This window comes from Amia ocellicauda, chromosome 7, assembly GCF_036373705.1.
Source record: "Amia ocellicauda isolate fAmiCal2 chromosome 7, fAmiCal2.hap1, whole genome shotgun sequence".
In the NCBI taxonomy this organism is placed as follows: Eukaryota; Metazoa; Chordata; class Actinopteri; order Amiiformes; family Amiidae; genus Amia; species Amia ocellicauda.
In genome coordinates this window covers 37,369,802-37,384,894 of record NC_089856.1, presented here as the reverse complement: position 1 = coordinate 37,384,894, position 15,093 = coordinate 37,369,802, and the positions used below count along the sequence as shown (strand labels likewise).

At 43.3% G+C, this 15,093-nt stretch overlaps 1 protein-coding gene across 1 annotated transcript; it reads right to left on the bottom strand.

Annotated features, from left to right (window-relative positions):
* Positions 1-11,157: 11,157 nt before the first annotated feature.
* Positions 11,158-14,328, bottom strand: LOC136753882 (extracellular calcium-sensing receptor-like). Its single transcript, XM_066710264.1, has 5 exons — positions 14,071-14,328; positions 12,986-13,795; positions 12,648-12,875; positions 12,363-12,486; positions 11,158-12,074 (listed from the first exon to the last, which is right to left on the bottom strand). The coding sequence occupies exons 1-5, from the start codon at positions 14,326-14,328 to the stop codon at positions 11,158-11,160; spliced, it is 2,337 nt and encodes a 778-aa protein (XP_066566361.1).
* Between the last annotated feature and the right edge of the window lie 765 nt (positions 14,329-15,093).

Sequence of the window (15,093 nt, the reverse complement as noted above, 5' to 3'; positions counted from 1 at the left end):
CCATTCATCGCAGCCATGGCGGCTCTCAAAGCACAGGGTTAAGTGCAAGAATCATAGATTTTATAACTCAAGGAAATGTCAGGAAGAAGATCTGTGGTGTTATTTATTTCTTAAATGGCAAATAACATTGCCTGTGCTGATTGGAACTGTCCAAAGATTAAAGATGTTTATTATGAATGAAAAATAATATTTAAAGATGCTACAACTAAGCTCAACCATAATTAATGAATCCCACACTGCCTTACTCATCCTCTCAACCAATCAGTGGAGTCCTATAATACACTCACTCCATAAGTAACAAATTGCTCAGGAAGTAGGACACAACATGTGTGTTGGTTTTTATTGGTGCAGTGCAGGGCTGTCACGATTCATCGAGTAATTCCCTTACAGTTCACTGCCTCGAGGCTTCGTTCTATCAAACTTCAGAACGCTGAGCTGCAAATTACTGAACTTCACATACATAATTATAATGATCATATGAAACCTAGATATCACAAGACATTTAAGAATCACAAAGAAATTGCAGTTTTATTAGCAGCATGGAATGAAATCCACTTACAGAAACAATTACTGCTTACAGTTAATATCCAAGTGTATTAAAAACTTGCCGAACAGATCGGTGCAGTGCCGATCTGTGAATGGTGTGCAGGTCTGTTGTATAACAGCCCCACAGATACAATCAGTATGAAGGCGAACAGGATTTAGTTAACGTGCCCATTTACAAGTTCAATTAATGAATAAATAAATACAGCAGATCTGGGTTTCCCTCTAAAACATTAAGGACTGGTTTAATAAATGCGTCCATAAACACCATGACTGAAACGTGCACACTTTAGTAAAAATTATAACCTGCTATATTGTAGCTGGTTGATTAATCGTGAAACATGTATTTTGTTTCAACTGTAACTTGCCCTAGTTAAGGATGTCTGCTAAGTAAATTAAAAATAATACGGCAAAAAGTGTTGTTTGCAGTTACAAATCTGTAGTAAGAGTAATAAGTTAAGGGAGTCAAGTTATGCCATTTAAAATACATATCTACTAGCACATATCTTGATGATTACAATAATAACAATAATAATAAATAGCAAATATTTATTTGTATTGTTGCACATGGACACGTTCTCTTACGGTAACGTAATGCTTGTCTGAATATAAAGTTGTCTATACACGTTTAGCTATTCCTAGTATCTCAACATAAATGTTACAAGAGGTGCTGGGAGGGGTGATTGGTGTTGCCTAATAATTGGTATGTTGATTTATTATGTTTTTTTTATTATGTACTGTTTTGTTGTGGGTTTTTATTTTCATTTGTTTTATTAATTTTCACTATTGGTTTGCTTTTTCTTCACTTTAATTATATTTTCACATGAAGGCAGCATTTTTCACAAGCTCCAGACACTAATTAAGGACACACCCAGCCCTTCAACTAGCACACCTGTTTCATTTATCTCCTCACCCATAATGAGGAAAACCTGCTTTAAAAGACCAGAATTGGGAACCATAAAGGGCCAGGAAGATGGAGCCTTGAGGAACAGAGGAAGCCGTTGATTGGAACAGCGGAATTGTTCATGGCAGGATAAGTACTCTGATGTTCTATTTGAAAACTGTTTTGAATGAACATTTTGGTTGAGTGCTGCTCACATTTCATGGCTGTCTCTTTGTAACACTAATCTAGTATCCTGAGGAAAAGAGAAATAATCAAAGTTTAGATACTGGACTGATTTTGTACCATTTCTACTGATCCTGCAGGGCTAGTAGAGATGTGTCCCCCCCTGTAGTCTGCGGGGCCTGAGATGGAAAGTAGTGCACCTGTGGAGCGAGGCACACTAGGGAAAAGGATTTGCAGAGGGATGTGAATCGGGAAATAACATCTGTAGTGTGTGGTTTCACTTACCTGGCCTCAATGATGCATCCCTCCTGAATTTTCTTCTGTTTCTTTCTCCCTTCCCAGGATTGGTGGCACTGCAGAACCTGGACCAGAGGCTGACACTGTGGAAGGGGGACCCCTACTTGCTACAACCTCGAATGGACATTGGTGGCCAAGACTCCCTTTTACGTAAGGCTAGAAGGCATTCACGGGGTGGGGGGGGTGATCGTGAGCATTTACGACAAGTTTCAGCTGATGAAATCTTTGTTGAACGATATTGAAAGCAAGCTGTAACTGAGAAAGGGCCAGAATTTGAGAGGGTGCTGAACAATAAATCACAGTATCGTCTGCATAGAAATTAAAGTTAGCTTGGGGTACATCTATGCCTATGTTATTTATGTAAATTGTAAAGAGGAGTGGTCCTAGAACTGATCTTTGGCACACCCTTTAACACATTCACAGGCTTAGAGGTGAGACCTTGTAATCCAGCACACATTGTGATCTTTTTGATAAATAGTTTTCAAACCATAAGACCGTTTCTAAGGATAACCCTATATCCAAGAGTCTATGCTTCATTTCACAATCCACTGTATCAAAAGCCTATGATAGTTCGATGAAGAGGGCTGCACAGTGGTGCCCCTTGACTAGAGAGACAATAAAATAATGTATTACTTTAAGACCTGCTGTAATTGTGCTGTTTTTCTTTCTAAACCCATATTGATAAACTGATAAGATCTCATTTGCAAGTAAAAAAAATCTTTCAGTTGCTTACTCACAAGTGATTCTCACAAGATTTTCGCAAAAACAGAGTTTGGAAATAGGTCTATAATTATTTATCAATGTGGGATCTCCTTTCAACAGGGGAAACACAAAGGCCAATTTCCAAATTAATGGAATTCCATTTGATCTTAAAGATAAGATAAAGTTGTTGCAATAAAATCAGCAGCTAGCATTAAAAATAATGGATCTAAATTTTTCAGGACCAGCTGATTTATTTGTATTCAAAGATTTGAGGGCTTTATGTACCTCCGAGTTAGTAATCTGTTTAAAACCAAACAACTGATTGCTGATTTGATGACCATCAGTAACAGCATTTTCAACTATTGGGCAGGTATGGTTTAGAGATTAAAATAAAAACAAGTAACAACAAAATGCTCATTAAAGCAATCAAATATATGGGGGGCCATGAATATTACAAAGGGGCCAATGTCTGCTAGGGGGTTCCGGGGGTTTTCTCCCCCAGGCAGATTTTTTTGTAAAATTAGTTTTAAAAACTCAGTTTGTAAGCTAAGATTGATGCAAATTACAAGGATAAGATGGGCTATTCATAACAATCCAGCAAAAATGTACTACTATATTTGCTACCATTTGCTAGTGACAAAATTATTTTAAAATTGACATTAACACAACAGACAACAGTGATACTTTTTTGCCATGAACACAACAGACAATATAGACAACTTCTCCACTCACCTCACCCCAAAAAATGCTTCAATATGGACACATCCCTGAGCATTTGTTCAGTGGAAGAGGGAATGGTATTCGTGAACAAAATAGGGTCCCCTTAATATGCAAAAAGAAAGAAAGAAAATGCCTGATCCCCCAACATCACTGGAATGCATCTTTAACACTGTACATTAAGAAGCCCCTTTTAACCCATTAGCTAAAGTTACTTCTCCACTGATAATGAGCTGGGATATCTGGAGACAGCCAGTGTTACCATATCTGAACTTTCAATAAAGAGGACACTCGAGAAGGTGTGGGGCTGGAGGTGTATAGAAGAAAGTGTTATGACCTCAGAAAAATATTTACATGCAAAATAAATATATATATTAATGTCTGAACAATAAGTTATGAGTGTAACATTCAATCCCTGGACCCTTATGTAACATATACAGTGCAAATATATAAAAATAGGTAAAATAAAAAAACAGCCTATTTGTTCAATACATGGCTGTATGGCAATTTATAACAATCAATAACAAACAATAAATAACATTAATGATTAGTATTATTTTTACTAAAAAATAATAGCATGTTTGTTTTAGTTAAAGCATTCATGTATATAAAAATGTATTAACTTTGCAGAACAACGCGATTAAATGAAAATACATTTTAACACTATAACATGGTAATATAGCACAAATATAACTCTGAAGAAACAGTAACAGCTAAACACTAGTGATTTGAGAAGGTGTGAGAATATGTCCAGTCTGCTGTGACCCGCGCCTGTCACTGCTGTTGCCGTTTCTTCAGAGGAAATCTATAAAACATCCTGTTGATTTTCTGTTTATAATCGACTTTTCTCTGCCTTTCAATCTGTCCTCTCACTACCTCTCCCTTCTCTTCTCAACCTAACTATCCTTTTGTAAATTGTTAATGCTCCAACGACATAAAACCTTCCTAATTGGTTGTTGTAGTCTTTACAGATGTCAGTCATTTATTAACAACCAACAGTTGTTAAAAAAGGCTTGTTACTAATACTATCACCTCACACATTAATATTCTATGATCGAGTTGCAGCGCTGCCGGAGCGGAAGGGTTAAACACACACTGCGACTGTAGCTCAGTGCTGGAAAAAGGACGAGCAGGCAAATCCCGGACATTATTAGATCATTAAAAAATCCGCCTGGATGGAGATTAAAGGACCAAAAAACTGGATGTATGGTAACCCTAAACTAGTATAGCTTAGCTATCACCATTCATCAAATTGTCAGTGTCGTAGCAGAAATAAAATTCAGCACAGCAAGAGTATTTAAACGATCAACGTGAACTGTCTTGTTATCTTGAAACTAACCTGTAGTTTGTCTGTGGCTGTGCGCATGCGCAGTGGAGAGCAAAGCTCAACCGCAGGTGTGTTTAATTCAGAACTGCTCTCTCTCGCCTGGATTCTTGCCAGGTGGTATACACACAAAAATTACAAAATAATAACATAAATAAAATAAACTTAGTCAAAACGCACTTCAGGGGCAGTCAGATTTCAGCAGGGGCCCCTGTGGCCCCCACCTGGCTCTACCCCTGAACCATACAATAAGCTAATTTAGTACACTCAATAATACTTAGTGAAGAAGGAACCCAACCAACAATAATTAAATAATAAGTGATTAAGGCCAGTCATGCCCCGCTCGTGACATAAATATAAAGCATCTTCAAATGTAATTAATATTGTTGTTGTTGTTGTTATTACTACTAGTAATATTTAATCATAACAATAATAATAATACATGTACATTGCTTACTGTGCATTGATTGTAAATGCATGAGTCCGACTTGGTGCAAATGTGTGTTTTCATCTTTGGTAAGAAATCACCTGGTCGGGTTTGCTGTGTTGAATACATGTCAGACTATTAATTCTGTGTCTTTCTTAATCTTAGCGACTTTCTTTTGTGTCAGTTGTGTAACTTGTGTTGAAAATAAACAAATGAAATAAACTAGAAACATCTTAATCTGTATCTTGACCCTCTCACATTTACATTTTCGTGATAAACTTCCCCCCCTCACAAATCGCTGTCATAATGGTCTACAATACTGTGCAAGACCTTCATGCTGTCAGCGCGCAGCACAAGAGCATCCAACTCATCTAAACAGTACAGAGTGGTAGAGCTCCATTGTGCTGACAATTTAGATTTCGTACAAACAAACTATATACACCACGGGGCGCAGGAATGAACTCATGCACCACCCATGGAACACAGGAGCAGTTGACGCCTGCTGGTTAGACCGGCTAACACAGGGCAACATTAGCTCTACTGTGTTAACAAAGGAACTACAGTATATACACAGTGAGGCAGTGAAACTCAAGCGCCATCAGCTGGGAACAGTGGCAGTGAATTCCATTCTACAATTTTAGAATGGAGCCACAGCCCTGCTGTTTAACACATATAATACACATATACACATATATACATCACGGGGTTCAGGAGCTGGCTCATGCGTCACACGTGGAACACAGGAGCAGTTGACACCTGTCGAATAGCGCAGCTAACGCAGGACAACTACAGCTCTTACCGTGTAAATAAATGAACTATGTACACAGCAGGGCACTGGAAAACTCATTTGCCCTCCGCTGGAGGACAACAGCAGTGGCCACAGACCTGCTGACCAATATACAGAGCGGGGTACAGGCCAGACGCATGCACCACCGCAACACAAGTATAATGAACAAACTATATACAGGGCGGCCTCGTAAGGCAACATGCCTGTAGGCCGCATGACAAACCCTGGGAATACATCGACAGGGCTGTCTGTACATCCAGGAGCAGATCGCGTGGGTGCTCAACTGGAAGGCATAGTCCGACTGGAAGGCATAGTGGAAGGGAAAGACACGGTTCACTAGCTCCCTCAGGATGCACTTACAGGGGCAGACTGGGAGAGGAAAGGCAGGAGCCAGAGCCCGTAGGCTATTTGAGCTCGACTGCAGCCAACACCGGGTTCCCAAACTGTAGATCCGGGCAAATGTAAGCGGCGAGGCCCAAGCTGCAGCCGCACAAATGTCTGCCAAGGGGGCACCTTGAAAAAGGGCCCACAATGTGGCAATGCCTCGAGTCAAGTGGGCCACTAGGTGATCAGGCACCGGGGTCTCGGTGGACTCATAGGCCATGGTAATTGTGTCCACAATCCAATGCGAGAGGCGCTGCTTTGAAAGCGCCTGGCCCTGTGTCCGCGCACCATAAGACACAAACAATTGGTCTGAGCACCGAATGTCCTTAGTGCATTCCAAATAGCACCTGAGGGCCCGCACAGGGCAGAGCAGGTGAAGCCGACACTCTTGCTCTGAAGCGAAGGGAGGAGGATGAAAAGCCATCAACTCAATAGGCCTGTTGACATGAAATGGAGACAGCACTTTCAGGAGGAACGCAGGATTAGGCCGTAGCGTGACCCTGGAGCCATCTCCTGCAAAACGGACACTCGATGGGTGTACGGACAGGGCATGTAACTCGCTCATGCGTTCTGCAGAGGTGATTGCCAGTAAAAACACAGTCTTTAGTGACACCAGCTTCAGCTCAGCTGAGTTCAGTGGCTCAAATGGGGCTTGGGAAAGTGCGTCCAGCACTACATCAAAGTGCCATGCAGGCAGTGAAAGGGTTCGAGGAGGCCGTAGCCGTCGAGCTCCCTTTCAAAACTGCACAGCCAGAAAATGAGACCCAGGAGGCTCGCCATCAAAGAGACAAAGAGATCCTCGTCCGCCCTGCCAAACCGGCAAGTAGGTGGAGGTGCCATTCTGAGACCGGGGGGCCTCCCCGAGAGAGGAGGTCAGCCACCGTGTTGGCGAGGCCTGGGAGGTGAACTGCTATGATAGAGCGGAACCGTGGCTGCACCCACAGAAGTAGATGGCGTGCTAGACAGTACAGGCAGCCACCGCTGTGTTGTCCATCCGAACCAGCACATGTCTGTCCCGCAGGACTGGCAGGAAATGAGACAGTCCAAGGAGTACTGCTTGTAACTCCAGGATGTTGATATGGAGGGCCCGTGCTGGCTCCGTCCACCTGCCTCGGACTCCACTTCCATCGCAGACTGCTCCCCAACCCTGCTTGGAGGCGTCTGTTGTCATGACTGCTCGGTGGTAGACTGGTCCCAGGGGCACACCGAGGGTCAAATTGTGGGGGCTCCGCCACCAACGGAGCGCGTTCCAGCACTCCGGAGTGACTGTGACTCAGCGTGCTCGATCTCAGCGAGGGTACATCCTGAGAGACCTGAACCACCACTGCAACGGCCTCAACTGGAGGAGACCAAGGGGGAGGGTCTGTGATGCAGCCACTAGGAGGCCCAGCAGCCTCTGGTAAAGGGATACCCTGACACGAGCTCTCAGTCGGAAGAGGAAGAGACACGTATTTATTGAGGCAACTCTCTCTGGCGCCAGCGTGGCGAGCATGGCAACGGAATTGAGGCGCAGTCTGAGGAACTGTTCCTGCTGAGTTGGCGTCAGGCGGCTCTTCTCTCGATTGACCCGAAGGCCCAATTCGGAGAGGCGGCCTAAAATCAGGTCCGTGTATCCGAACCTGTTCCCTCGAGTGAGAATAAACCAGCCAGTCTTCTAGATAATTGAGGACGCGGACCCCCTGGCAACGCAAGGGGGCTAAGATTAACACGATCTCCATGCACTTGGAAAAAGTGCGTGGTGCTAGCAACAGGCCGAAGGGGAGAACAGCAAACCGGCGAGCTGCCGCAGATGGCCTGCGTTGTTGGATCTGAGGTGCCACAGGGTACACTCGGGCCAGCTGCAAGGATTGCTCCCTCTCCTGGAGGGTGCGTGAGAGCATCTCCTCCACAGAGGGGCCAAAATTAAAGCCCGGTGAGGCGTCCATGAGGCGAGTCCTGTCCACCTCAGAGACCCACCGTGCCTGGGACAACCGAAGCTGGCGGCACGCCGCCACAATGGCTGCCAGGGCTTGCCTTGCCGCCCTTGCCCCCGGCACATCACCGTGACCAGATGATCCGCCGCCACTGCTATCTCCGAGCTAAACAGCTCCACCAGCTAAGCCAAGTACAAGGCCAGCAGGCTTTCACTATTTCAGAGGCGAAATATGCCCTCCGGAGCAGCGTCTCCGTGACGTGACACTGCCTGTTGGGACAGACCAGGTCGCGTGGCTCCACAGACAGCGTAGGTAGGGAGACAAGCGCAGCTATGGTGGAATTCACGCGGGGAAAATCCACCAAGCCCGCTTCTGCCGCACCCTGGGTCCTGGCATAAGCACCGCGGGCACATCAGGCAGGGGCAGTGCAGCTGTTGCAGGGGGGGCAGCTGCCGTGGCAGGTGCGGAAGCAACAGCAGGCGCAGCAGCGGGAGTAGGTGAGGACGCCGGCACAGGAGGCGCGGCTGTCCCCAGCACTACCATCCTGGAGAAGAGGACGGAGGGGCTTGGGGAGAGGCAGAGATCCAGCGCCCCTGAGGCCCCCCCATCACTCGCTGGACTGGGAAATCACCAGGCACTGCGGCTAGTGCAGCGGTGCCCGGTAAGATGGCAGACCTCCTGGCGCACCGTAGCGGACCCAGAAGTCGCGGCCAAATCGTGCCCGCTGTTGGTGCAAAGACAGACAGGCAAAAGACTTCCCCACTCCAGGCGGGCAAGGTGCGCTGGCTGCAAGCAGCACAGTTGCGGGGGCGAGAGGAGCTCATCACCGAGCGCTGAGCACACGCGCGTGCACAGGGAAATGAGCAGCAGAGACACCGGTCAGTGTTTGCACCGGGGGCACACAACAACTGGAATGCCTTTGCAACAAGTGGAGCACCTAGCGGGGCTTAACCACACCGTGTGTGCCGGGGTTTCCGGGGACACCGGGTGACACGGAGTCCAGGGTCCGTGGGGCTGAGGGTAGTAGACCACCAGCCGTAGCGGGATCTAAAACCGAGGCACGCACGCACGGACCGGGAGGGCTAGCAGTGCTCGTTCTCAGCGAACTGAGAGAGCAAGATCTCCTACAGCCGCAGCTGCAGGCTGTAGTGCGGGCACAAGCCGGCGGAGGTGCACCTCATGCAGGCGAGATCTCTTACGACACACCGTGGCTCCGGCCGGGCAGCCGGGCCATGGATTTTACTGCCACTGCTAGTGCTCCTACTGTGGAGGAAAGAGCCCTGTGGACAAAAAAACCAACACAGCAAGCAGTTGGAATATATAAGACACTATATAAACATGACTATTATTTTTAAAAGGCTCTTCTTGTGAATGAAACTGAAACCGAAAGCACAGCCGGGCCTCCGTTGCACGGACGGGACAGAATCGGGATTAGCTATCAATAATAACTAAACACACAATGTGTACTGAAAATGGTGGTGAACAACACTATGAAGTGAGCCAGCCAGCCGAAATACGCAGTTTGAATGTTTATTACAAACACAAACACAGACACAGAGCTTTCGTTCCTGAGTCCAGCGAAGAGGCAAAAGAGGACGAACCTGCGCTGACGTCACGTTTTATAGAACAGGAAGTGGGAAGGGACCTGTTCTGAGAGACGAGCGCAGGGGCCAATGGCAGCTTTGATAGAGTGACGTTTCGATCGGGTTCTTACAGAAGTGCGCAGAAACCCCTCCCCCTTGGGCAGTGCTTCCAACTTGAAAGATAACAAGACGTTAGCAGCAGATCCTTTAAGTCCTGTAAGTTGCGAAGTGGGGCCTCCATGGATCGGACTTGTTTGTCCAGCACATCCCACAGATGCTCGATTGGATAGAGATCTGGGGAATTTGGAGGCCAAGTCAACACCTTGAACTCGTGATTCATCAGACCAGGCCACCTTCTTCCATTGCTCCGTGGTCCAGTTCTGATGCTCACGTGCCCATTGTAGGCACTTTCGTCAGTGGACAGGGGTCAGCTTGGGCACCCTGACTGGTCTGCGGTTACGCAGCCCATACGCATCAAACTGCAATGCACTGGTTGTCCTGACACCTTTCTATCAGAACCATTATGAACTTTTTCAGCAATTTGAGCTACAGTAGCTCGTCTGTTGGATCGGACCACACGGGCCAGCCTTCGCTCCCAACTTGCATCAGAGAGCCTTGGCCGCCCATGACCTTTTTGCCGGTTCACCGCTTTTCCTTCCTTGGACCACTTTTGATAGGTACTGACCACTGCAGACTGGGAACACCCCACAAGAGTTGCATTTTTGGAGATGTTCTGACCAAGACTTCTAGCCATCACAATTTGGCCCTTGTCAAAGTCGCTCAGATCCTTACGCTTTTCCATTTTTCCTGCTTCTAACACATCAACTTTGAGGACAAAATGTTCACTTGCTGCCTAATATATCCCACCCACTGACAGGTGCCATGATAACGAGATTATCAGTGTTATTCACTTCACCTATCAGTGGTCATAATGTTATGGCTGATCGGTGTATACCATTCTTTACACAAAGCCAACAAATTTAAAGAAAACAATACTGTTTTAATTCAACATTAATTACTTTTTGATTTTGGTAAAGTTTATTAAAAACATAAAATGACACAATTCAAATGTGATCCCTTCATATATTATTTAGATATTTGGTGGGATCCTGATATATACTGAATTAAATAATTAAACCTATTATTATGAAACTAAATATTCAGATTCAAAGTAAAATAATAATTATTCCCATATCTGTTCAAACAAAATGTAGTAACATAAAAACCCAGTGAATTACTAACAATTTGTATAAAATCAAGCTTTGCAAATCAAAATTTGTGCAAAAGCAATATAGCATACAGGTTCATTTGTAGGTGGGATGTACAGCAAACTTGCCTGTTAAGAGCACAATTAGGAAATAGTTATTCTGCACTGAGAGATGGTGTTTATTGCTCAATATAACATTGATCTTTCTTACTGAGACTTTGATCGTTTTTTTTTCCCCATCACGTGTTTCCTAGTATTTAAATGAGGCTTCAGTAAAATTATGTAACATTTGGGTGCAAATATACAGAAAAGTATACCAAAACTAGAAGCCAAAATTGCAAATATCTCCACAGCTACTGTATACTTCCCAGGAGAGCTGATATAAGATGGAATAAAGGTAACCCAGACTGCACAGAATATGAGCATGCTGAATGTGATGAATTTGGCTTCATTGAAGTTGTCAGGAAGATTGCGAGCCAGGAAAGCCAGCACAAAGCACATGGCAGAGAGAAATCCAATATACCCTAACACAGCCCAGAATGCACCTGCAGATCCCAGGTCACACTCCAGAATGATCCTCTCTGTGTAGAATTTAATGTTCATTTTTGGAAAAGGAGGTGAGACTGTTAACCAAAGGACACAAATCAGGACCTGTATGAGGGTGAAAGCAAGAACACTTAACCTCTGCTGTGTGGGCCCAAACCATTTCATAATATTATTGCCTGGCAGTGTAGCCCTGAAGGCCATTATCACCACTATTGTTTTCCCCAGAACACAAGAGATGCACAGGACAAATGTGATGCCAAATGCTGTGTGGCGCAACATACAGGACCACTCAGAGGGCTGGCCAATGAAAGTAAGTGAGCAAAGGAAACACAGAGTTAATGAGAAGAGCAGGAGGAAACTGAGCTCAGAGTTATTGGCTTTAACAACAGGTGTACTTTTGTATATAAAGAAGACCAAAGCTACGCCCATGGTTAAGAAAGCCCCGGCCAATGAAACAATCATAAGCAGTATTCCCATGATTTCACGAAATGACAGGAATTCAGTTATTTTTAATACACATTTGTCCCTTTTCTCATTGGACCAATATTCCTCTGGACACTGGATACAATCAGTAGAATCTGTAAAAAAATAAAAATGAATTAGTGAAAAATATTAAACACTGCACAAGCACTATATATAAATATATACTGTTTATATTATGATGCAGATAATATGTAGTGGAGACTATTACAAATTCTTAGTAATTCACAAAACACATTTAATATGTGTTTTGCCTTGTAATTAACATTTCAGTTTTGCAATATAGGGTTGAAACTATTGCTATAAACAGTTTAGTTTAATTAATACTAAGAACACAATGTTAAGAACAGATTATTCTACATTGAGTTTAATATCCAACCAATTACCTGTAGTGTTGCTGATCTCTCCTGCAGCACACTGTATGCAGTCATAGCAACAGACTGGCTTTCCTTTCTGAACTGCCTTACGAGTGCCTGGGAGACAGCTCTCACTGCACACGGATCTAGGAATCTGCAGAGCAAAGAACAAGCTTTTGAAAGTTTCAACATAGACCAAATACAAATATTTTACCCACCATCATCAGTGTCATCTAAAAACAATTCTTAGTTGTATCAAGCTGTCATGTATTTCTGGTAGTTTGTTCATTATCATGTATATTTTGTTTTGCTCACCTCATGCTGACCACCTGTCCAGACAATGTTGACATGATTCATGACAAACTGATGACCTGCTGGCAGTGAAGCATCATAGTAACCAATGGTGGTAAACTGTATGCTGCTTTCATTAACTGGTTGCCAGTTCACTAATTCATATCTCGCCACTGGGTCTCCATTCTGGTCAAAGGAGACCTTCTCTCCAGTTTTGATTGAAAAGTTGACAGTTTTCAAATACTGAAGCACCTGTGCAAAAGGACATAGTTTAAAGTTGTAATGTCATCAGAGAAAAACAGAAGATCTGAAAAGTTAGTAGACAGTCTGCTAATATTAATGAATGGTGAATAGGCCTTTACCTGCCATGATTTAGTCTTCATTGTATCTGTGCAGCTATGATTGGCAGACGGATCTTCCACTGTTTGGCACCCAAGCAGGTTGTGAAGGGAATACGCAACAGCATACACTGCTTTATAAACATTATTGGATATTCTCAGTTCTGATACATCAGTGTATTGGTTGTTTAAATCTCTTAAGTTTTCAGAGCCAGTGCAAGGTTTTCTCCACATTGGATTGTCTTTGTTATTCAGAGAACAATTAAATACAGTTTCCCAAAACTCCTTAAGGAGAGCATTGCCTGGAGTTAGGTGGACATTCATTAAAAAGTCTTTCAGTCCATCAAGTTTGGTTTTCATGACACCAAATCCAATCGATCCACGCAGAATACTATAACCTTCTGCTGTTGCCAGGTTACTGGAGGTTATCCAAGCTTCACTGCCAATCCACTGCAGCCCAGTGACATTGTGAAGGAATAACTCCTTCAGTAAAAAAGGCATGACTCCTGGACCCATAAAGGCTACAATTACCCTGGCAGTGCTCTTTTTTATGATATCGATCGTCTTCAGAAATGTCTCTTTCGTATCAGATTGGTGAATTGCCACCGAATATTCAATACACACCCCCTCTTGTTGAGCAGCTTCCAGAAAGGTAGCCATCCCATTGTTGCCATAATCATTGTCAGCTCTAATGGCCCCAACCCAGGTCCATCCAAAGTGCTTGACAAGCTGTGCCAGGGCTCTGCTTTGGTAATAGTCACTGGGGATGGTTCTGAAGAACAATGGAAATCTTCTCTTATTGCTCAGACATGCACAAGTAGCAAAGTGACTGATCTGTAAAGAACAATAAAAAGCTTACTATAATTCTTCAAAAGGTACTTGTTTATTACTTATGTTTTGTATGTTTTAACCTATTCTCAGTATATTTCATTTCTTATAATAAACAGAAACTCTACTACACATTTTATGCACATTTTACAATTTTGAAATTCTTGCAGAAGCAACTTCTTGACTATATTTTTACTGTCAATATTGTGACATCAGAAAGGCTTTATTGGTGTGGAAATTTTGTAATCAAATGCAAATTCACTGTAATAAGGATCTCTCACCACAGGGATATTAAACGGTCCAGCTGTTTCTGACATTGCAATGCTGGGGGTTGATCCAGTCTCTCCTATTATAGCATGAACTGCAGCTGGTCTAGAGCAGGTTGTGTCAGAGAGAGTTTCCACAATTCCATTCAATAAAGCCATGGTAGCTCTCATGGTCGAAAGTATTGATGTACAAGAATCATAGATTTTAAAACCTAACGATACACCAGGAAGAACATCTGTGCTGTTGTTGATTTCTTCAATGGCAAAAATCATAGCCTGTGCTGATTGAAATTCTCTGAAGTCTAAACTGTGAGAAATGCATAAATGATTATTTGTTTTTTCATAATTTCATTTAAACATATGTCACATTCTTTGTATTTTTTTCTTTAGCAAAATTCATTAACCACACAAACAAAATAGAAAAAAAAATAGCTTGTTGCATTAACACAGCTAAAACTTTTGTCTTTATTATAATTATAAGATAATCTAATTAGAGTTGGAATGAAGAACAATCTGATACATTTCACTTAATAAATTGCACTGCTGAAGTAGAAAAGCAACTTTTTGGATGTTATTTTAATTTCTACATGTTTTATTCCAAATTTGTAAACATGCTTTACAAGATTTGGTTTATATTTTTTTCAATACATTTTGAAGGGAACGATTATTTGATCAATAATAAGTGTAAACTAACCTTTTGCATTCCAAAGTCTCAGGTTTAGCTGTAAAGGGATGTATTTTCTCTTCAGTTTTGCTGTGGAATGAAAAAACTCCACCAATCACAATGTCTCCCTCGTCAGAAAATTGTGGAGCTGTTGCTGTTCCCTGCAGCCTGCAAACAGGCAGTTCTGCTGATGTCAAAACAGCCACAGTCATCACCAGTGCTGCTGCTCGCAATAACATCCTAGAACTCATAAGGACAGCTCTTAGTGACAAAGTGCTAAAATGTGTTGTCTTTATATTGTACAGGAGGTCCCTGGGGAGTTAGTTAAGCATAGGATGCATTTCAAATTGTGTGAGTCAGCATGTCTCAAATGT

Bases quoted from the DNA above. Each gene is read 5' to 3' on its own strand.
- LOC136753882 (XM_066710264.1), bottom strand. From the start codon at position 14,328: ATGATTTTTGCCATTGAAGAAATCAACAACAGCACAGATGTTCTTCCT. The intron at 12,876-12,985 runs GTAAAGGCCTAT...CCTTTTGCACAG, and splicing joins TGAAGACTAAATCATGGCAG to GTGCTTCAGTATTTGAAAAC. The intron at 12,487-12,647 runs GTGAGCAAAACA...TTTGCTCTGCAG, and splicing joins GGACAGGTGGTCAGCATGAG to ATTCCTAGATCCGTGTGCAG.